At 48.6% G+C, this 23,516-nt stretch overlaps 2 protein-coding genes and 1 long non-coding RNA gene across 3 annotated transcripts; all 3 read left to right on the top strand.

Moving 5' to 3' along the window:
• The first annotated feature begins 3,394 nt into the window (after positions 1 to 3,394).
• RPL8 (ribosomal protein L8) lies at positions 3,395 to 5,922 on the top strand. Its single transcript, XM_037166586.2, has 6 exons — positions 3,395 to 3,483; positions 3,713 to 3,859; positions 3,939 to 4,080; positions 4,348 to 4,566; positions 5,397 to 5,512; positions 5,725 to 5,922. The coding sequence occupies exons 2-6, from the start codon at positions 3,722 to 3,724 to the stop codon at positions 5,881 to 5,883; spliced, it is 774 nt and encodes a 257-aa protein (XP_037022481.1). The 5' UTR covers positions 3,395 to 3,483; positions 3,713 to 3,721; the 3' UTR covers positions 5,884 to 5,922.
• A 1,120-nt stretch (positions 5,923 to 7,042) lies between these two features.
• On the top strand, positions 7,043 to 18,700 carry LOC128626733 (uncharacterized). The gene is made up of 4 exons (XR_008390772.1): positions 7,043 to 7,098; positions 11,466 to 11,564; positions 16,487 to 16,574; positions 16,882 to 18,700. It is a non-coding gene; the product is annotated as an uncharacterized LOC128626733 (long non-coding RNA).
• Positions 18,701 to 21,719: 3,019 nt separating this feature from the next.
• Positions 21,720 to 23,336, top strand: LOC119064723 (zinc finger protein 34-like; the record flags this gene model as incomplete). The annotated part of the gene is given in 2 exon segments (XM_037166583.2): positions 21,720 to 22,391; positions 22,393 to 23,336. Coding segments are annotated over 2 exon segments (945 nt in total), but the record flags the coding sequence as incomplete, so codon positions are not given.
• Positions 23,337 to 23,516: the final 180 nt, after the last annotated feature.

The raw sequence follows: 23,516 nt of genomic DNA, 5'->3' as shown, positions 1-23,516 counted from the left end.
TCCACAGGACCTGGATTCAAATCACTGTGCCCTCACCTACCCCCACAGGTGACCCTCTGGGTCTTCAGATCATTCCCATCCCTTCTGCAGAGGCTGATCCCTTGGTCACAATGCATTGTCTTAGAATTCAGCCTTCCTGTGGTCCATGTTACCACCTATAATCCCTAACCTCTCTTTTGCTTTCTTTTTTTCTATTATTTCAAACTGAGGACAACTTGAGAACTTTCAAAATCACAGACATAAGAAATTTGAGTGAAATTCTCCACTGTTGAAGAGAGAGCAACTCCAAACACTGTGAGCCTGTACAAGTAACTGGGTGGAGGCAGGTCTAAAAGTTTGGAGCTTCTGTTTGTTTTGGTGCAGGACCACGAGGTCGATCCCAGGTGGGGGACCTCCTTAGCAAAGCAGGAGCTCTTCCCAAGGACGAAGAGTGATGAAGTAGGAACACCACTGCAGGACAGGACAGAAAGTCTGGGAATTGAGACAGTCGTCATTCTTTGTCACCTATTTGATCATATTATGGGGAGGTGTCCAGGAACATGGTTAGTGGGACATAATGTCCAGGATATTCAGATGTAATGAAACCCAGAAGACTTCGTGTGTGTCCGCAGCACAGCTGCACAGCTTGTCTGTCAGCTACAGGTTCCTAAATCCATCACTGGAATTCACAGGTAGAGAAAGGCGAGGAGGGCGTGCGGAGTGTGGCTGCACCACAATCAGCCTCGCAGGTGACAGAGCAAGGGGGGTGGTGCGGCAGGTGATGCTGAGTCCCCAGGGCTCTTCCCTCCTGCCTGCAGCTTGAGTTGAGACCTCCGCTCTCCCAAGACCGCGTATCAGTACAAGGAAAACGTAGGGTCAGTTATCTGCACTCACCCTTGTCACAGAATCACCGAATTCCTGTTCACTGTGGACTAGTCAACGGTAGCCCACAGGTATGGGCGGAGCGAGGGATGGGGTGGCCTGGAGGGGTTCAGCACCAAGGACAGCACCAGGTGGCCTGGCGGGCGGCCGTGGGCGTGAAAGGAACACGAAGGCTCGATCCAGCCCCACAGGCAGTGCAGAACTTGAGGAACATGGGGAGAACATCAGGGCAAGGGCTACCGTTCAGGTACGCAAGTGTGAGAGGAGCAGTTCCAAGTGAATGAGAGCACAGCGAGCAGCGTGACAAACAGCTCATTGGTCAGGCGAGGGGGCTGTCTCCTGCTCCCATTTGCTCCTCCCAGCTGCTCCTCTCCAACCCCTGCACCCTGTCTCCAGGGCTACTGGCTTGTAGTTGGTTTTGGCCAATGGAAGCCTCAACAGGAAATTGGACTGTGGAAAAGGGATTGAGGCCAGGGACCTGGAATCTCCTGGACCCTGAAGCCTTGTCCCGTCCAGGGCTCTGGCTGGTGTGGCTCAGCGGACTGAGCGCTAACCTGGGAACTGAAAGATTACTGTTTAGATTCCCCTGGGTTTAGTTTCCCAACAACATGCCTGGGTTGCTGGCCAGGTCCCCAGTTGTGGGCACAGGAGAGGCAACCAAACGATGTTTCTCTCCCTCTCTGCCTCCTTCTCCTCTCTTTAAAAATAAATAAATAAATAAATAAAATCTTTTTTAATAAGGAAAGAAAATGTTCTTGCTGCATCACTACATTAAACGGACTGTAAGCAGAGAAATAAGCTTGGGAGCACATACTCCAGCACATTAACCCTAGTTTCTTTCTGGGTCCTAGAATTATGGGTGCTTCTTATTTTTCTTCTATCTTTATGATTTTTCCAAGACTTATTATTTATTTACAAATGTGTGTTGCCTCTTTGTTTGGGGAAAAATTATTTAACAACCAATACATACAATCTTGATTGAACCGGGTGCACGCCGCTGCCTGGACAGATACTTGACCTCCTGTGTTTGGGCGGAGGTCTCTGAGGCATCCTTTTCTGTGGGGCTTGAGCTTCCTAAGTTGCTGCCACTGTGTTAAGTTATGACCCCTTTAGGCATCAGTTAACAGTAAGCCCACAGTCACGCTGTGAGGTGACATTTTGCAGGAGAGCCTTTGTAGCATGTGAGGGTATAAAGGGCTACAGAGGGTGATCTGGGAGGCTTGATGGGTCAGTTTGCTGCAAATGCACAGAAGAGCAGAACCACACCACAACCAGCCAGCCTCCATTGGGATGTTGTCCAGGGCAGTCTGTAGGGAGGACCTGTCTGCACCATTGCTGCTGGCTCTGCTGACAGAGATGTTGTCCTCCTTACCCTGACAAAGCAACAGAGCATCTTAGAAGATGGGCATCTTAGGGCAAGATCTGCCCTCACTCCTCAATACATACTCCCTCCACTGCTAGGAGGGGTAAGTTACCACAATAATTCTTGTTTACTCCTATCAGGGGAGAGCATGTACTTAGGGAGGGGCCACCAGATTATGGGGGGCGGGATCTGCTTGTAGTTCTACTTTTGGAACCAAGAAATAAGTCGTTAGTCAGATTAAAACAGTGCTGGGTGAAAAAGAATGGAACAGTAGACATGATAACAAAACATCAGGTTTCTGTTCAGAGTGACAGGACAGACAATATCAAGAGCAGTGCTAATGTAGCTGAAACTTTGGTCTGACAGTTCTCCATAGAAGACATGGATGCAGGGGGGCTGGTCAGCCACCACCTGCTGCTCTGGAGCAGGTGCACTCAGATGCTTGCAGGTGTGAGGCTCAGGGGCGGCAAACGAACACCGACTGGCTGGTTCTCCCAGGGCTGCCTCCCTTGCACCCTCAGCTCTGCACAAGCATCCCAAGGCTCCCTGTGACAACAGACACTGGAAAAAAACCCACACTTTTTTAGCCCTGGCAGGTGTGGCTCAGTGGCTTGAGTGCCGACCTGTGAACCAAAGAGTCACTGGTTCAATTCTCATTGCGCATGCCTGGGTTGCAGGCCAGATCCCCAGTAGGGTGTGCTCCAGAGGCAACCGCACATTGATGTTTCTCTCCCTCTCTTCCTGGCCCCTTTCCCTTCTCTGAAAATATAAATAAAAATTTTTTTTTAAATAACACTTTAAAAAATGTCATTGATTTTAGAGAGAAAAGGAGAGAGAAAAAGATGGATTTGCTGTTCTACTTAATTTATGCATTCATTAGTTGATTCTCGTTTGTGCCTTGACCAGAGATCAAACCCACAGTCTCTGCGAATCGGGATGATGCCCCGACCAACTGAGCAACCTGGCTAGGGCCAAGAATGGTTTTTAAATGGTTGCAAACCCACCCTCTAGGCTCCGCCCTCAGGACGACCCGACCAAGGAAGAGCAGCCCGCAGGCTAGACATTCTGGACTCTCGCGACGCGGCCATCATAGGGCTGCAGCGCAGTCCCCGGCGACAGGGGAGGACTACAAGTCCCGGCGTGCACTGTGCTCGCGGCCGCGGCGCCTTCCCGGAAGTGAAAGTGGCTTTCAGCGGGGCCCCGGAAGATAAGGCAGTTCCTGGGCCCGCCTACTCTCTTTCGGCCGCGCTGGGCAGCAGGTAGGTTGTGATTGTGGCGTGGCGGTCCCAGTGTCATCCGGTGTCATCCGCCGCCATCCGCCACCCTGGGTTCACAGAGAGCTCAGGATAGTTTCTGAGAGGATGCAGTTCGGGAATGGGGGCGAGGAGGGGGTGGGGGTTGGAGGGAGGATCCTGGGGAAAGGGGACCCTGAAGCCGGGCGGCGGGAGTACCTGGGGTCCTTCGGCGTTGACCATAAGCTTCCTCCAGACTGCCGTCATGGGCCGCGTTATTCGTGGGCAGAGGAAGGGCGCCGGCTCCGTGTTCCGAGCGCACGTGAAACACCGCAAGGGCGCCGCGCGTCTGCGCGCCGTTGACTTCGCAGAGCGCCACGGCTATATTAAGGGCATCGTGAAGGTGCGGGGCGCTGGTTGGGACGGGTGGGGGTGCGGGGCGCCCTGCCGGGACTCCACGCTCACTCTGCCTCGGTCCACAGGACATCATCCACGATCCAGGCCGCGGTGCGCCCCTCGCCAAGGTGGTCTTCAGGGATCCGTACCGGTTTAAAAAGCGGACGGAATTGTTCATCGCAGCCGAAGGCATCCACACCGGCCAGTTCGTGTACTGCGGCAAGAAGGGTGCGCGCCGCTTGTGTTTGCGATGGGAGGACGGGGTTTCATGAAGAGGTACACACCCCAAGTCGGGCAGGGGAGGCATCCAGGAGGAAGGCTCACTTGGTGAGTCCTGCTGGACTGAACGTTGCCAGCGGGTGCCCGGGGAATGAAGGGGTGTTGTGACTATTTTGGAGTGCTGTGCAGAGCTGGTGGGTTTACTGTGCCTGTGGTTATCAGTCCTTAAGACACCACCTCCCCATGCTGACTTGAATGGTCTGCTTGTCCTTGCAGCTCAGCTGAACATTGGCAATGTGCTCCCGGTGGGCACCATGCCTGAGGGCACCATCGTGTGTTGTCTGGAGGAGAAGCCCGGTGACCGGGGCAAGCTGGCCCGAGCCTCTGGGAACTATGCTACCGTCATCTCCCACAACCCCGAGACCAAAAAGACACGAGTCAAGCTGCCTTCAGGCTCCAAGAAGGTCATTTCCTCTGCCAACAGAGCTGTGGTTGGTGAGTGATTGGCAGCAGTTGAATGCTGCGGGTGGCTTGTGAACAGCCAGCAAGTAGACCTGGGCTCTGGAACCTAAGTGCTCACTCCATTAGAGTAGGCTCTGTAAACTTTAGCGTGCACATAGCCTGTGCATTTTAATATTTGTAAAGTGGGCACAGTGGTACCTGTACCTACTTCATTGCTGGTTGGGAGTTGAAGGAGACTGGGCTTAACTGCCTGGAACTTGTGTATAGTTTCACATAACCTAGACTTGAGTGACTTCTGCCCTATACCTACTTGTTAACTACCTTTTCAGAGATGAACAATTTCCTTAAAATCATCTAGTAAGTAAGATTTGTACTCAGGTTTGTTTACTGTGCTGTTTGGTAACACCTTCCAGTTCTGTGGCAAACCCAGCCCTGCGTGGGAGAGTCTTTTGTGGGTATGTTCGCAGAATAAGCAAAACTGGCTGAGATGTGGGAGGGTGGGTTAGCCATCATATTGGGGTTGGGGTCCCGAGGCTGAGTGACCTGCCCCATGTCAGACACATTGAAGGGCTTCCCTGGAGAACTCAGGATTGAGATAGGAATTCCAGATGATGTGGGCAAAGGCCCGGCTTGGCACTCCACAGAGCCTGAAGAAGCTTTCTGTCAAGTGACAGGCTGCAAAGGTGTTAAATGCTGGGTGGCCATTGCACAGTGTTAATGGGGCTTCTGTGAACTTTGTGATGACACTACAGAGTGAGTGTGATTAGTGCAGGTGGTGGGGTGGTGACGGGACCCAGCAGGGTATATTCTGTCTGATGAGAGAGTAGGAAGCACCTTTCTGAAGCGCCTGATCTTTCTAACAGGTGTGGTGGCTGGAGGTGGCCGCATTGACAAGCCCATTCTGAAGGCCGGCCGAGCCTACCACAAGTATAAGGCAAAGAGGAACTGCTGGCCACGTGTGCGGGGTGTGGCCATGAACGTAAGTAGCCCAGAAATAGGCAGCCAGGTTTTCCAGATACAGGGATCATGAGACTGGATGGGCCCTTTTCTGGAAAATCTCTGGTGGGGTATCTGGTGTGAACCTCTGGGTGACGGTTCATAGGCACAGTCTTGTTGATTCTGCCCTTCCTCACCCCTCCTGAGGTAGGTTGGGGCCACCTCCACATTAATGCCTCCTTCCTCTGCCTGCAGCCTGTGGAACATCCATTTGGAGGTGGCAACCACCAGCACATCGGCAAACCTTCCACCATACGCAGAGATGCTCCTGCTGGACGCAAAGTGGGTCTCATTGCTGCCCGCCGGACTGGGCGTCTGCGGGGAACCAAGACTGTGCAGGAGAAAGAGAACTAGGGCTTGGGGGCTCAATAAAGTTTGTCCTTCTGCCACAAAGCAGTTTCTGCCTGTGGTTGCAGAGGGAAGGGTCCTGTGGGAGGGCTGCTGCTCTCCAGAGGTGGTGGGGGTGCTAGGTCCCTTCACACTTTAGTTCCTGGAACCCCACCAGCACACAGCACACGGAGCAGAGAAACCCACACCTGTGTTTGAGAGAATCTAGAAGAGGGTGTGGCTGCTCTTGGGTAGGACACATGGTTTTGTGCTCTTGGGTAGGTGCTATTCTGAATCCACAGGTTGGACAGCAGGGGGACTGTCCTGTGATGAGAGGGCCTGGAGTTTCTCCAAACAAACAGGCTTCCTGTTAGGCCACAGCTGATAGCACCTTGTCCAAACTTTGTTCCAGTTCTGTCAAAGATGACAACCATTCGGGTAGGCGCTCACCGTGCTGATATTGGGGGGGGGGGGCGGCACTGGCTGGGAGTCTTCACGGTGACCACTTACCTGCATGAGAGGACCACAATGAGTCCTGTGTGAGAGCTGGTCACCTCTGGTTCTGAGGCTGTATTGCAAGGGCCCCTCCTGGATGATCTGGCTTTGTTCTCATGGTCCAACCTCAGACCCAGTTCTCAGCCTGCCTTCCCTTGCCCCAATTGCCCTGGGCAGTGGCTCCAATAGGGATAGGCTCAGTCACTGGCAGACAAGTCAGGAGGGAAAACATTTCCTGAAAAGCATGAATATTGTGAAGTGGCACCTTGCATGGCCAGGAGACTGGCCATCATTGAGGGTTTGCTGCAGAAACAGGTGTGGAAGGAAAGCCCTTCGTCTGTGAGTGGACATGGGTTAACTGGCTTTGGCCAGAAAAGCCTCCCCTGCGCTTAATGGGTATCACCTGCCCCTGGTCTTAGTTGCAATGCCTTTAGCAGCTCTACAGAGAGGGTGTCACTGAAAATTACTGGTATCCGTTGGTCTGAAATCGGTCATCAAAGCCTCGCTCTTCCCTGGATTCTGAACCTCGTGGTTCCAGGCTGCTTTCTCCCAACTACCGTGGCAGCGTTCCTAATTTGTTGGGCTGTATTTCCGGTTCCTGGAGGGTTCCGGCTACCGAGATGTAAGGTTTCCTAGAGCGGTCGGGAAGTAACGGGGAGGGTCTTAACGCCACTCCCGGCTGGTTTCGATTGGCGGAACGGGTGCTGGCAGTCTCTGGTCGGGCGGTGGCTTCTGAGCCTCGCTGAGGTAAGTGTGGGACGGACTGGGCGGGGTGCGGCGGGGCGGGGACCATGGCTGGCCTGGGCGCGAACCTCCGGCGGCTGCACCTCCCCTTCGCGGCTTGGCGTCCTCCCACCTGACTCCCCAGATCAGCTTCCTGGGCCCCCAGCGTCTCTGCCCCCGCCCAAGGCAACCCGCCCCCAGGGTAGCCGACCTTTCCCTCCGGAAGCATTCCTCCTCCTCCAGTGTACCACACCAGGTCCTCCGGGTTCCCGGTCTTCGCATATACTTCCTCACTTCGTCTCTCCAGCTCCGGGCACTTAATGCGAGCACACCACCTGCCCACCGCAGTTCCCCACACGCCCCCATTGTCCCCCATGAGCCTCCAGTGCCGCCCGCAGGCAGTTCCCAAGGCCGTGCTCTGCACCCCCTTCCCTCCCCGGTTGGTCCCAGGCCGGTCTCTCTCAGCCACATTTGTTTCTTTTCCTCCTTTAGTTTGCTTCATGGTTTTGTGCGTTTAATATATATATATATTACATATTTTAACTTCACAAAAACTTTAAAGTAAATGGGATGATTTAGCAAACACCCACGACTGGGGTTGCCAGTTAACTTTTTGCCACGTTTGGTCAAGCCCCCTCCCTTCTTTTTGTTTTTTTAAAATTTTATTTATTTTTAGAGAGAGGGGAGGGGAGGGAGAGAGACTTAACTGTGGTTGCCTCTCTCGCTCCCCCTACTGAGGGCTTGACTGGGAATCGAACCAGAACCAGCGACCCTTGCTTTGGCTGGCCAGCACTCAATCCACTGAGCTACACCAGCCTGTGCTCCACCCTCCCTTTTTTATTTAACAAAACTATTCAAATGAAATTGCTTGGAGACCCAGCGTCCTCGTGCACAGCTTCCTCAGGCAGCTCCTGCTTTGAACGATAGCCTTTCTAGCTTTCTGAGGTGTGATTGAGAAACAGTTGTATATATGAAGGCTTCATGTCCTTATGTATAGGTACCCTGTGAAGTAATCACATCCACCACACAGCTACCATTTTATTTCTCTTTGTGGTGAGGACACTTAATACTCACCTTGTCACAAATGTCAAAGTGTAACATGTAGTGCTGTTGACTGTTGTCACCTCGCTGTAATTAGTTCTCCACAACTAACATCTCTCCATATTCTCTCAACCCCAAAACCTTGGCAACCACCATTCTCTCTACTTCGTGGATACAACATTATTTTATTTTTTAAAAAGACTTTATTTATTTTTAGAGGAGAAGGGAGGGAGAGAGAGAGAAAGAGACATGACTGATTGTCTCTTGCATGCTCCCACCCAGGGACCTGGCCTGCAACCCAGGTATGCGCTCTGAGTGGGAATCAAACCTGCAACCTTTCAGTTTGTGGGATGACACTCAACCCACTGAGCCATACCAATCAGTGTGGATTTGGACAATTTTAGACTCCACTTATAGGTAGGATCATGCAGTATTTGTCTTTATGGGTCCAGCTTACCTCATTTAGCACAATGCCCTCCAGGTCCATCCATGTTGTTGCAAATGGCAAGATTTCTTTTTTTATGGCTGAGTAATATTCCATTGTGTATATAGAGACCAATTTATCCAAACATCTATCAGATTGACACTTAAGCTACTCCCATGTCTTAGCCCCTGTGAATAATGCTTCAGTGAGCATGGGGTGCAAATATCTATTCAAGCTATAGATTTCATTTCTTTCAAATATATACCTGAAAGTGTAATCACTGGGTCATCAGGCAGTTTTATTTTTAATTTTTTGAGGAACTAATATACTGTTTTCTACAGTGGCTGCACCAGTGTGCATTCCCACCAATAGTGCATGAGGGTACTCTTTTTCTTCACACTCTCATGTTGTTTCTGGGTTTACTGATGACAGTCTGACAGGTGTGAAGTGATAGCTCACTGTGGTTTAAATTTGCAATTTTCTGATGATTAGTGATGTTGAGCATCTTTTCATGTACCTGTTGGTTATTTGCATGTGTTTTTGGAAGACCAGTCTATTCAGGAATTTTGCTCATTTTTAAATTGGGTTATTTGTTTTTTTGCAATTCAGCTATGTGAGTTCCTAATATATTTTGGAGATTCACTCCTTTATCAGGTAGATGGTTTGCAGCTGGTTTCTCCCGTCCCTTAGGTACCTTCTCACTCTCTTGATGGTAGTTTTGCTATTGGCACATTTTCTTAAACCTCTACACATCTAGTGGTGTTTTTGTATTTTAAAATCTGCATACGCCCTGGCTGGTGTGGCTCAGTACATTGAGTGCTGGCCTGCGAATGGAAAGCTCACCAGTTTGATTTCCGGTCAGGCCACATGCTTGGGTTGTGGGCTGTGTCCCCATGTGAGAAGCAACCACATATTCATGTTTCTCTCCCTTTCTTCCTCCCTTCCCCTCTCTCTACAAATAAATAAATAAAATGTTTAAAAATATCTACATACATGTCATACTATTGATATTCTGTGTCTGACATTCTTACTAACCCTTACAGCTATGCTCCATCTGTGTGCTGATGTGGTTCATCCGTTTCAGCCTGCCTGCTCCCTGATAATAGATATTGAGGTGGTTTTCTTTTTTCCTTGTAGACAGCCATGTGGTGGAATTCTTGTATGTCATCCTGTGTTATTAGGGCGCATGCCTAGAATTAGGTTTCCTGATGGGTTTGCAGGCTTTGAGCTCCTCTAGGAATTGTCAGATGGGTTTGCAGAGTGATGGATTGGTCTGTGCTCTTCCTACAAGACTTAGAGTCCCCATGTTTCTGCACGTTTGCAGCATGTGATATTGTGAAGTCTTTGTACAGTGTGAAGTCTTTGTAAAGTAGGGTTACAGCTTTCGTACATGAAGCAGCTTATTTTTGTATTAATGCTTATTCATCATTGTATTATTTTCCATATGAACAATTGTATGTATATCTACTTTTGCTCAACCACTGTTATTTCCCCAATCAATGGAGAGAGAAGTCTGGTCTTAATTTGCATTTCCCTAATTTTTACTGACATTGAAAATCTTTTCAGATGTTTATGGATAATTTATTTCTTTATTTGCAATTTAGCAGGTTCTGTCCTGTGTTCATTTTTTAAGTTGAATAGTGTTTTCTTTATTTGAATTTATTTTCTGTATTTATCTTTCTTATGTATGTTTGTGAACATTCTATCACTTTACAGTTGGTTTTTAAATTTTTATCATGTCTCCTACCAAAGTTTTTTTAAAGATTTTATTTATTTATTTTTAGAGAGAGGGGATGGGAAAGTGAAAGAGGGAGAGAAATACCGATGGGCTGCCTCCCTGCTGGAGACTCGGCTTGCGACCCAGGCGTGTGCTCCAGCTGCCGGCCCTTTGTTTCATAGGTTGGCACTCACTCACTGAGCCGCCCCATCCAGGGCCGAAGTTTTTTTGACGAAGTAAAACTGAACATTTCTGTTGATGTATTTTTTAATATATTATCATAATAGTTATAAACATTGAAAAAAAAGTAGGTCTTCAGCCTACCTGAAATATATTTTTGCATGCTATGGAAGGCAGGGGGGTGACTTGATTTTCCTACGGAAACTGGTTGTGCCAGCACCGTTTCTTGAATACTACCTGGCTGTTAATGTGGCAGGTGTGTCATTAATGCACATTCTGTCATGTTCCCACAGCCTGCAGTCAGTCCTCATACCTGGAGGGCATGCCTCTGACTGCCTTACTGCTTTTTTGGCATTGCGATGGTTAATCTTGGATCATACTCTTATGATATTTGGAGTCACTTTGGTCAGATTTCATAATATGTCCTGTTGTGATTTTTTACAAAACATTCTTTTTATATATTTTTAGAGAGGGAGGGAAGGAAAAAGAAACATCTTGATCAGTTGTCCCTCACATGCCCCCAGTTAGGGAACTGGCCCACAACCAAGGCATATGCCCTGACTGGGAATTAAACTGGAGACCTTTTGGTTCTAAGGCTGGTGCTCAATCCACGGAGCCACGTCAACCAGGGCTGTCCTGATGTAGTTTTGATTGCACAGAATTAATAGATTCATTCAGGGAGAGTTGACATTTTTATGATATTGAGTCTTGTTTATGACCGTTGTCTGTTTCTCCACAGATCTTTTTAATGTCCTTTAATAAACTTTTATCATTTTGTCCATAAAGTGCTTACAGATTTTTTGTTAGCCTTCTCAGATAGTGTATAAGTAGTGTTTATGGCTGTTGAATGCTGGCTTTTGCTTGCTGATTGCAGGTATATCAGAGCAGTGCTGATTACTCTGTACTGACCTCATCTGTGGCAGTCCTGTCACACTCTTATCATCCCAACAAGGGGTTGATACTCCTGGGTTTTCTCTGTGATGATCTTATCATTCTCAAATAATGGTGATTTTATCTGTTCTCTTCCAGTCCTCATGGCTTGTGTTTATTTTTTCCACTGTATGGAAACAGACTTGAATGCTTAGAACCCAAGGTCTTGGGCCACACTGGGAACCCCTGCTGTGTGTGGTATGTACTTAGTCCTCTTTTCTGTTTTTCAGAGAATTACCTTTATTTTTCTTTTTAAAAAATTTTTATTTTATTGATTATGCCATTACAGTTGTTCTATTCCCCCCTTCATTCCCCTCCATCCTGCACCCCCCGACCCTTACCATTCCCCCCTTTAGTTTATGACCATGGGTCTCAGGTTCTTTGGATTCTATATTTCCCATACTATTCTTGCCCTCCCCCCTATCTATTTTGTACCTACAGTCTATGCTACTTATTTTCTGTACCTTCTCCCCCCTTCCCCTCCTCCCACTCCCCTGTTGCTAACCCTCCATGTGATCTTCATTTCTATGGTTCTGCTCCTGATCTAGCTGTCCTTTTAGCTTGCTTTTGTTTTAGATATAGTTGTTAATAACTGTGAGTTTGCTGTCCTTTCACTGTTCATCTTTTTTATCTTCTTTTTCTTAGGTAAGTCCCTTTAACATTTCATATAATAAGGGCTTGGTGATGATGAACTCCTTGAATTTGATCTTATCTGAGAAGCACTTTATCTGTCCTTCCAGTCTAAATGAAAGTTTTGCTGGATAGATCAATCTTGGTTGTAGGTCTTTATTTCATGACTTGGAATACCTCTTTCCAGACCCTTCTTGCCTGTAAGGTCTCTTTTGAGAAATCAGCTGACAGTCCAATGGGGATTCCTTTGTAGGTGACTGTCCCCTTAGTTCTTGCTGCTTCTAGGATTCTCTCCTTCATTTTAATCTTGGCTAATGTAATTATGATGTGCCTTGGTGTGTTCCTTCTTGGGTCCAGCTTCTTTGGGACTCTCTGAGCTTCCTGGATTTCCTGGAAGTCTATCTCCTTTGCCAGATTGGGGAAATTCTCCTTTATTATTTGTTCAAATAAGTTTTCCACTGGCGGCTGTGCCTTTCCCCCTTCTGGTACCCCTATAATTTGGATGTTGGAGCGTTTAAAGATGTCCTGGAGGTTCCTAAGCCTCTCCTCATTTTTTTGAATTCTTGTTTCTTCATTCTTTTCTGGTTGGTCATTTTTGTCCTCCTTCTGGTCCACTCCATTGATTTGAGTCCCAGTTTCCTTCCCATTACTATTGGTTTCCTGTGCATTGCCATTCATTTCAATTAGTTTAGCCTTCATATGTTCCTCTGATTTGTGGCTAAAATCAACCAGTTCTGTGAACATCCTGACCACCAGTGTTTTGAACTGTGCATCTGAAAGTTTTGCTATTTCTTCGTCACTTAGATTTATGGGCTCTGGGGCTTTGAGATCTTCTTGAGCCATTTTTGGTCTGTTCACGCTCATTAACCATGAGGAGCTGAGCCTTCGGGGTGGGGCGGGGCCTCCTGGGCGGGTCACTGGTTTGTGAGGCTATATGTGGTGGCGGGGGGTCAGAGTGTGGAAATGGCGTCCCCCTCACCAGCTTCCCGCCGCTGGGTGAGGAGCAAAGCCTTAGATGTTCCCCAGGGTAGGGTTGCTCAGGTCACTGGGTTGTGACGCTGTATGTGAGGGCGGGGTCAGAGCTGGGAAATGGTGGCTCTCTCTGCTGCCTCCCGTGGCTGGGATCCGCTAGGTCCCATCTCTCTGCCCACTCCCTCGCTGGTCTACCTGAGCAGGAATGCACCAGCACAGTCAACCTGCTGCCCTTCACCCTCGCGGGATCCACTGGTCGCTCACTGGGTCGGCCCTTTGCAACCCCACGCCTGGGATTCGCGTGCCTGAGTCCATCTGACCGAGTTTTCCTGTGCAAGCCCGCTCTGCCAGCTGCTGGTTTCGCCCCTCTTACCGGTCAGGCTGATGCATTCATTGTTATCAGACTTCCGAAAAGTTCAATTTTCTGTGTTCTCTCTCTTTTTTTAAGTTAATTTGTTGTGTGAGAATCTGATTCTTTTTTTTTTTAGATTTTATTTATTTATTTATTTATTTATTTTTAGAGGGGAGGGAGAGAAACATCAATGTATGGTTGCCTTTTGTGCATCCCCTGCTGGAAACTGGCCTGCAGGGAAGCAGCCTGCAACCGAGGCATGTGCCCTGACTGGGAATTGAACCGCGATCCTTTGATTTCTCAGGCCCATGCTTTATCCACTGAACTACACCAGCCAGGGTCTGGCTGTGTTTTCTGTTGCTAATATTTTGTTGTCTCTAACTTGGTTGTGGGAGAAAGCCCAGCATCTCCACCTAGGCCTCCATCTTGGTGGAAGTCTCTGTATTTTCTTTCTCCTCTTTGTGGCCCCTGCAGGCCCCTGCATTGGATGTACCAGATGTTTGTGTTTTATTTTCAAGGAACCAATGCCGAGATGATTTTCTTGTTGAGGTTATATTTTCATTTCTTTCATCTTCTTTCCTTGAACTACTGTCTTTTTCTGTGGCTGATTTCTTGTTGAGTGTTTAGATAATTTATTTCTGTTTCTCTTATGTTCAAATTTGTGCATTAATGATGTATGTTAGGGTGGTGAGTGATGCAGGCTGTGACAGAATTCACAGAGAAATAAGTATGGAGAGTAGAGCTTTATTTTATTTTCCCAAGAGAGGGAAAGGGCTAGGTGCGGAGATATGCACCAGCCCTGAGGGGTAGGGCTTTGGGCTTTATCAGGTAGTGAGGTGGTTGTGGAGCAGGATGTTTCAGGTGGGCTGCACCTTGTTTCAATGTTACCTTTGGGTGCAAGGTCTGGTCCAGTTGTCCTGGTCTGGCATGTCTTGTTTTGTAATTTCCCAGGGCCTTTGCACCTTCAGGGTACCTGCAGTAGTTTTCTAGTCTTGAGGGTAAAGGCTTATAAAACCATTAGGGTGCCTTAGCTGGTGTGGCTCAGTGGACTGAGCGCTGGCCTCTGAACCGAAGGGTCACTGTTTTGATTCCCAGTTGGTGCACAGGCCTGGGTCATGGGCCAGGTCCCCAGTAGGGGGACTGCAAGGGGCAACCACACATTGATGTTTCTCCCTCCCTTCCCCTCTCTCTACAAATTAATTAAGTCTTAAAAAAATTAGGGTCAGTGATACTTTATGGGGTTCAGACAGCTCTGGGAACGAGGTCATTAGAAAGTGGCTTTTGTCCTATTAATGCCCATTTTTCCTTTTGGAAGTTTCGTTGTCATTTCCACCCTATATTCCATTTTTATGTTTTTCTTGGAGGAGGGTACTTTTAAAACCATGTATTTGTAGTATAGCAGTAGTATGGTGAGAGAATATTTTGGCAAATGATGCAGCCATTGGAATTTGTTGCTACTTTTGTTTTTGGCTTGGTATGTGGTGTTTTTAAAAAAAATATTCAGCTCTGGCTGGTGTAGCTCAGTGGATTGAGCACAGGCCTGTGAAGCCTGGGGTCGCCGGTTCAATTCCCAGTCAGGGTGCATGCCTGGGTTGCGGGCCGGGTCCCCAGTGGGGGACACATGAGAGACAGCCACACATTGATGTTTCTCTTCCACTCTTTCTCCTTCTCTTCCTTTCTCTCTAAAACTAACTAACTAACTAAATAAATATTCAGCCCTGGCTGGCGTAGCTCAGTGGATTGAGTGCAGGGCTACGAACCAAAGGGTCGCAGGTTCAATTCCCAGTCAGGGCGCATGCCTAGATTGTGGGCCAGGTTCCCAGTGGGAGCCACACAAGAGTCAGCCACACATTGATGTTTTTCTCTCTCTCATTCTCCCTCCCTTCCCCTCTCTAAAAATAAATAAATAAAAATCTTTCAAAAAACCACTACGTATTTTTTTAAAATGCAATACACATCTTGAAAAAATGTGTATTCTCCCTGCTTTAGGTAAAATTGTCGGTTGATCCACAGGTTTCTCAGGGGAGTGTGATAAAATCTGTCATCCCAGGGAGGGCTGCCAGCAACTCTTTGCTTGGTCAGTTAGCTCTGGCTGTTTGCGTTTTGAAAGTTTGTTGATAGATACACATATTTGTAATGACAGTTTTTAGGTGGGTTTTATCTTTTTTTTTTTAAATAAACAAGGTTTGTTTTTGTTGCTGTAATGACTTTGCTTTCAGTTCTGTTTTGATTGGTGTAAATATCACTAAACCATATGCAGCAGTGCGTAGTAAGCTCAGCAGCACCACGCAGAGGGGGGAGCCAGCACGGAGGAGTGAAGCTGTGCAGTCCCTAGGGGAGCTGGGCAGAGGCACAGTGGTGCTGCTGGAGTCTAGGTGCTCCCCCGAGCGGGCAGCGAGGTCTGTGTGCCACTCTAGCACCAAGCTTCTTTACTTTCCCTGGTGCTCGTCTGCTGTGTCCTGTATTCATCCTGTCTGTACTGCTTTGTTGTAGGTTATGTAGGTGCATTTCACATATATGATCGAAAGGTCTTGTGCTTCTCTTGAGCAAGTTTAATTCTTTTATTTCTCATCATCTTTCATTCATGGGACTTGTTTCTACTGGTTTCTTATTTTCACCTTCTATACTTTGTCTTTACTATGTGCCTTCTGTTGATTTCTTTAAAAGATTTTATGGAATTATTTTTAGAGAGAGGGGAAAGGAAGGAGAAAGAGAGGGAGAGAGGCATCAGTGTGCCAGAGAAACGTTGATTGGTTGCCCTTCTCATGCCTCTGAGCTGGGGACCTGGTCTGCAACCCAGGCAGGTGCCCTGACCCAGGAATTGAACCAGTGACCTCTAGGTTGGCCCAGTGATGTCCATCTAACCCACTAAGCCAATCAGGGCTATTGATTTTTTTTTTTTTACATCTTTTTCCTCCCGAACCTTTAATGTGTTGTCTTTATCCCTTCATGTAAAGGGAATGAGAATCTCTGTCCTCCTCCTGAGTGAGACAACTTATTGTGCCTGGGAGGAGGAAGGGCAAGTTACCTGGATAGCCCTGTGTTCATCTAGTGGGGGTGGGAAGTTTGCTAGGAGGCTGGCTGTGTCATCTCAATAAGCAAGCCCTGAAGCCGCACGCAGGAGGGACCTGAATGGGTCTCCATGTGTTCTTTTGTCTTCCCTCAGCACCTGAGTGATCGGCTCGTGCACACCTCCCCTGGGAAGCTCAGGGAATCACATGATGGCAGCTCTGCACCTATCTTCCTTTTCCCAGGTGAGCATTATCCTCCCTGGTCTGGGTGATGTGAGGTCTCCACCCGGGGCTTCTCCCTCCTGCTCTGCCTCAGCAGATGCTGTCAGACATCTCTGGGTGCTGAGCAGTGGAGTGGAGACTTGGGATTTACCCAGCCACCCTGAGTTGGCTGGCTCAGCAGCCAAATGGTCAGACCACCCACCAGGCAGTGCTGGAGCATCAGGCCTGCAGACACCCCGTGCTGTGCACTGAGCATGCCTCTGCTGCCCCTGCCCCCAGGGCCCTGTCTGAACCTCACCTAGTCCTGCAGCAGCCCCTGTCGTTCCAGGCCAAGGTGACTTTCGAGGACGTGGCCGTGCTCCTCTCCCCAGAGGAGTGGGGACATCTGGGCCCTGCTCAGAGGATGCCTCTACAGGGACGTGATGCTGGAGACCTACAGGAACCTGGTCTCCCTGGGTAAGGCCCCTCACAGGACGAAGCTCAGGGAATAGCCCTGGGCACTGAGGGCTCACAGGGGCTGAGCTAGGGACCTCATCCCTGGACCCAGAGACAAGTTTGGTCTGTCCGTGCCCTGGAGGAGCCCAGTGGGGCTCTGTCAGCCTCTCCTTCCTTTGAACTCCTGGATAGACTCTCTCTGCTCCTGGCTGGTGGCAGATCGTTTCCCAGGGGAAGCTGGGAGCTGTACAGTACTGGTGGGACAGGCCTCTTGTCCTGCTGTCCCCTGTGCTCAGATCTTCATCTCTACAACCATCCTAGCCGCTCAGGGTGTTCTGATTCCCCATCACTCTTGTACCTGCCTTTCTCCTCCCCCTGCGGGCCCCCAGTCCCATGTCCTTAGCACCAACCCCAGGCCCCATCTCCTTCCTGGGAGCTGGACCTGCAGGTCCCAAGCCTGGGGTGATCACACAGTTGGAGCAAGGGGATGAACCACGGGTCCTGAACACGCAGGGTGCTGAGGGGAGAGAGCGGTTGGGAGTCGATGGCTCAGGTGCGCAAGGGGCTGGTTCTCTCACTAGTCACTGAACAAGCATTCGTGGGGTCCAGGGTATGCAGCTAATGACTGAGAAGTTTGGCGGAAGATGCCTCTGGGCCAGTACAGCAGCTCTGGGAGTGGCCTCTGCTGAAACCTCCATCTGAGTACCTCAGTATTCAGGTGTTCAGTGCCTTGAACTGAATCTTGTAGGCAGTGAGAGGGGCAGCGTCATCGGAGAGGGAAGGGCCCATGGGGTCCTAGGGAGTCCTGCCCCCAAGAGCTCAGCACTAGGAGTGATTGAGGTTAGATGGGCCTGTTGCTTCACCGTTTCTCCATTCCCAGACCATCACATCACCCCATGTGCTATAGTCCACACCTGCTGTCTCTGTTCTAGCCCTGTGTGGTCCGTGCTTGTCACTCAGTGTGTGTCCATTTCTGTGCATAGGAGTCTCGGTCGCTGCTGTTGCTGGAAGTGCCAGCAGGAAGGGTGTTCTCTAGTTTCACTGAAGTGGACCGTGCTGCCCCAGTGCTGCCCGTCTTGATAATGTCCTAGGAAGAAACCCCAGGTTCAAAGGACTTGAATTTCTCCTTTGTAAATTTATACATTTGAATTTAAATACTTACAGAAATGGGATAAACCCTGAGTTTATATAGCTCAGCAAATGTTTACACACAAAAAAACAAACCTCCCACAGATCAACATACAGAATGTTTCTGGGAGCCTATGGGGCCTCCTCTCTCATTTCCTGCTGTGCCCTGAGGTCCCTTCCCTCTGCGGCCTGGGTGCTGTCTGCTAGATGCCGGTGGGTATCACAGCTTTAGAGGCATGTCTGTGTTGTGTGGAGTTTGTTCCGCACCATTGCAGTAGTGTTCTATTGTGAATGTACAAGTTATTTTCTGTTATATTGTTGAGGTCATTGAATTATCCCCATTTTGGGGTTGCTGTGTCTCTTGGATCACTGACAACATGTTTTTGGGGTGTGTGTTTCTACCCAAGGAATTGCTGAGTGAGTGTCTAGTCAAGGAGGGGAGGAGGGGCAGCCTGCTTAAAGCCTTCCTGATGGAAGCATTCTGGTTGGCATGTTGAGTTTAAGGTACTGGTGGCTCACTGGTGGCTTCTCGTGCCCCAGGAAAGAGCCCTGGAGTGGGAATGGCCTGCTGAGAGAGCCAGGGAACCTGGCCTCGGGACATTGCCCTCCTCCACGGCCGACACAGGCTTGGCCCTCCGCTCTTCTTGGGAGACAGCTGGCTTTCTTAGCATGGATTTGGGGTATTTTTAGGTGACCTTAGACTTGCTTGGTATTAATTTCTTTTTCTTTCAGGTGCCCTTCATGACTTTGGGCCTGTCCATTCTCTGTAATGAGGACAGGCATCCCACTGTCCCATTCTGGCAGGTCTTGGAGGTAGAAGGCAGGCAGGAAGGGCATGGGTGCTGATCAGATCTGGGTTAAATGCTTGCACTGCTACATGACTGTGGCCCTGGGTGAGATTTTAAGCCTCCAAGTTCCAGGCTCTTACCTCTAGAAGGTGTGACTTTGGAGATGGTGGAATTTCTACCGCACAGGTGGTTGGCAGCATCTTTGTATCTTCCTTCCAGAGTGAGAACAGATGACCCTGAGATGTTCTGTTTGTTCTTTCAGTTTATGAGATCAGTACTGAGTACAGGGAGTTGACTTCAGGGGAGATGCTTGATGGGGCAGAACTGGACCAACTCAGGGGAACTGTTCCCCAGGGCACTGAGCCAGAAGAAGCCTGTACACCAGTTGGGGAGTCGGAGGAGAGCCCAGACAAGCCCATGGAGCAGGGAAGCCCTAGGCCAGTCACACTGACCAACGGGGAAAGCAGCCAGGAGTATGGGGGAAGCCTCCAGTTGGGGTCAAGTCTTGTCCCCGATCAGAGACCTCACAAATGCAATATATGTGAGCAAAGTTTTGAACAGAGATCATATATAAATAACCGTAAGCGTGTACACAGGTCAAAACAAACAAATACAATTCATGATTCTGAAGAAATTTTTATTTTTTTAAAGATTTATTTATTTATCTTCAGAGGGGAAGGGAAGGAGAGAGAGAGAGAAACATCAATGTATGGTTGCCTTTCATGCATCCCCTGCTGGGAACTGGCCTGCAGGGAACTGGCCTGCAACCCCAGTATGTGCCCTGACTGGGAATCGAACCACGATTGTCTGGTTCGCAGGCCCGCGCTCAATCCACTGAGCTACACCAGCCAGGGCACTCTGAAGAAATTTTTAGTGCAAATGTAGTTGTTAAAGAAGATCAGGAAATTCCTACTGGCAAAACACCACATTACGGGGGACTTCCGCCAAGATGGAGGCATAGGTGGATGTGCCGTTCCTTCTCCCACAACCAAGATTAGAGAAAACTAAATATTAGCAACAGAAAACACAGCCAGAACATGGAAAATTGAACTTTTCGGAAGTCCGTTAACAACAAATTCTTCAGCCTGACCGGTAAGGGGCGAAACCAGCGGCTGGCGGTGCAGGGTTGCACAGGAGGACTCTTAGGCCAGACACACTCAGGCCCGCGGAATCCAGACGCAGGGTCAGACCTAGTGAGCGACCCAGCCAGCAACCAGGCGAGCGACCTCAGGGGAGACAGCCAGGCCGGGGCTGCGTGTTGACTGAGGTCGCGCATTTGTGCGAGGGTGGACAGGCGAGGAAGTGGGCGGTTGGACCGGGCCAGCAGGTCCCCACGGCAAGCGGCAGTGGAGGGCGCCGCCATTTCTCTGCTCTGACCCCACCTCCACATACAGCGTCATAACCCAGCGACTCTGAGTGGCCCGGCCCAGGTGAACCACCTAAGGCACTGCTCCTCCGCACCCAGCTGTGAGAAGCGGCAGAGGGGGTCGCCATTTCCCCGCTCTGGCCACACCCCCACATACAGCGTCACAACCCAGCGACCTGGGAATCCAAGCCGCAGCTTCTCACACTTAAAGGGCCCGAACAGACCAAGAATGGCGCAGGAGGATCTCAGAGCCCCAGAAATAAATCTAAGCGATGAAGAAATAGCAAAACTCACAGATGCACAGTTTAAAAAATTGGTGATCAGGATCCTCACAGAACTGGTTGATTATACGGACAAATTAGACAAATATATGAAGGTGAAACTCATTGAAATGAATGGAATTGCACAGGACACCAATAGCAATGAAAAGGAAACTGGGACTCAAATCAATGGAGTGGACCAGAAGAAAGCAAATAATGGCCAAACAGAAAAGAGTCAAGAAGCAAGAATTCAAAGAAATGAGGAGAGTCTTAGGAACCTCCAGGACATCTTTAAACGCTCCAACATCCGAATTATAGGGGTGCCAGAAGGGGGAAAGGCACAGCCACCAGTGGAAAACTTATTTGAACAAATAATAAAGGAGAATTTCCCCAATCTGGCAAAGGAAATAGACTTCCAGGAAATCCAGGAAGCTCAGAGAGTCCCAAAGAAGTTGGACCCAAGAAGGAACACACCAAGGCACATCGTAATTACATTAGCCAAGATTAAAATGAAGGAGAGAATCCTAGAAGCAGCAAGAGCTAAGGGGACAGTCACCTACAAAGGAGTCCCCATCAGACTGTCAGCGGATTTCTCAAAAGAGACCTTACAGGCAAGAAGGGTCTGGAAAGAGGTATTCCAAGTCATGAAATCTAAAGACCTACAACCAAGATTGCTCTATCCAGCAAAACTTTCATTTAGAATGGAAGGACAGATAAGGTGCTTCTCAGATAAGATCAAATTCAAGGAGTTCATCATCACCAAGCCCTTATTATATGAAATGTTAAAGGGACTTATCTAAGAAAAAGAAGTTAAAGAAACATGAACAGTGAAAGGACAACAAACTCACAGTTATTAAGAACCACACCTAAAACGAAAGCAAACTAAAGGGACAGCTAGATCAGGAGTGGAAACATAGAAATGAAGATCTCAAGGAGGGTTAGCAACAGGGGAGTAGGAGGAGGAGAAGGGGGGAGAAGGTACAGAAAATAAGTAGCATAGACAGTAGATAGAAAATAGATGGGGGGGCAAGAATAGCATGGGAAATATAGAATCTAAAGGACTTGAGACACATGGTCATAAACTAAAGGGGGGGTGATGGTGGGGATGGGGGGTAGGGTGGAAGGGAATAAAGGGGGAATAGAACAACTGTAACAGCATAATCAATAAAAAAAAGTAAATAGTTAAAAAAAAAAAACACCACATTACTGTGGTTACTGTAGGAAAGCCTTTAGGTGCAGTGCTAACCTCGTCGAGTACCAGCGGCTCCACAGTGAAGAGAAGCCCTACGAGTGTGATGAGTGTGGAAAAGCCTTCAGCCAGAGCTGCGAGTTCATCAGTCACCAAAGGATGCACTCAGGGGAGCTCCCCTACCAGTGCGACGAGTGCGGAAAGACATTCACCCAGAGGCCCAACCTAATGAAGCATCAGAGGATCCACACCGGGGAGAAGCCTTGTAAGTGCAGTGAGTGTGGGAAACACTTTAGTGCCTACTCTTCCCTTATTTATCACCAGCGAATACACACTGGAGAGAAACCCTATAAGTGCAGCGACTGTGGAAAAGCCTTCAGTGACAGCTCAGTCCTTATCCGCAATCGTCGGACCCACACTGGAGAGAAGCCATTTGAATGTAAGGAGTGTGGCAAAGGTTTTACCCAGAGTTCTAATCTTATCCAACGCCAGAGAATCCACACTGGAGAGAAACCCTATAAATGTAATGAATGTGAGAAAGCCTTCATCCAAAAAACCAAACTTGTTGACCATCAGAGAAGCCACACTGGAGAGAAGCCCTATGAATGTAATGACTGTGGCAAAGTCTTCAGTCAGAGCACTCAACTCATCCAGCATCAGAGGATCCACACGGGGGGAGAAGCCCTACCAGTGTGGCGAGTGTGGCAAGGCCTTCCACAACAGCTCCAGACTCATCCATCACCAGAGGTCACACCACGAAGAGAAGCCATACAAGTGCAGTGACTGCAAGAAGGCCTTCAGCCCGGGTGCTTACCTTACCCAGCACCAGCGGATCCACACCGGGGAGAAGCCGTCCAAGTGCAATAGGTGTGGCAAGGCCTTCCGGCACAGTTCCAGTGTGTTCCGGCATCAGAGGATTCACCTCTGGGAGGACCTCTCCACCTGATGCTGGAGGCCCAGGAATTCTGCCAGGCCCTTCCCACAGCCCTGTTATTTATTGGCCTCACAGGGTTGCCACAGGTGACAGGCATTTCTGTCTAGTTTTTACAGACCTCTTAAACCCAGGCAGTGTATGCTCATTTAGAGAAACTGAGGAAGGCAAGTAAAAGGGAGCTGCTCCTGTAATCTCTCCCTTTTAGAACAAAAAAATCATCACTGCTGACTTAGAGTGTTTGAGGAAGGCCTTGAGAGGTATATAAATGTTTTAAAGAAAATACTGTTAGGCTTGTTATTGCAGCATCCAGGACCATTACCTTTGCTCTTTCCTCAATGCCAGAGAATTCACACTGGACAGAATTCCACATATTTACATATTGCAAATTTTTTTAAATTAACATCATTCATACTTTTCTGTGTACTTAATAGATGATTGTCTTTTTCATTGTGTTAAAATAGACTTAACAAAGTTTACCATTTTAACCATTTAAAGTGTACAAGTCAGTGGTATTAAATACATGCACAGTGTTGTGTAGCCATCACCACTATCTGTTTCCAGAACTGTTTTATTATCCCATGTAGAAGCTCTGTGCTCATCAAACAGTGACTCCTTCCTCCTCTCGTCCGTGTTGCTGGCAACCTCTATCCTGTTTTCCATCTCTGAATCGACCTGTTCTAGGTACCCACACAAGTGAATTCATACAATATTTGCCATTTATGTCTGGCTTATTTCACTTAGCATAATAAATGTCCTCAAGGTAGGTTCATGTTGTAGCCTGTATTAGAACATTATTCATCCTTTTAGAGTTTATTTATAGAGGGGAAGGGAAAGAGAAAATGAGGGAGAGAAACATTGATCGG

Source organism: Artibeus jamaicensis, unplaced genomic scaffold (genome assembly GCF_021234435.1).
Source record: "Artibeus jamaicensis isolate MK-2021 breed Jamaican fruit bat unplaced genomic scaffold, CSHL_Jam_final scaffold_916, whole genome shotgun sequence".
Lineage (NCBI taxonomy): Eukaryota > Metazoa > Chordata > Mammalia > Chiroptera > Phyllostomidae > Artibeus > Artibeus jamaicensis.
Note: the sequence above shows the minus strand (reverse complement) of the source record. Positions and strands in the feature narration are given on the sequence as shown.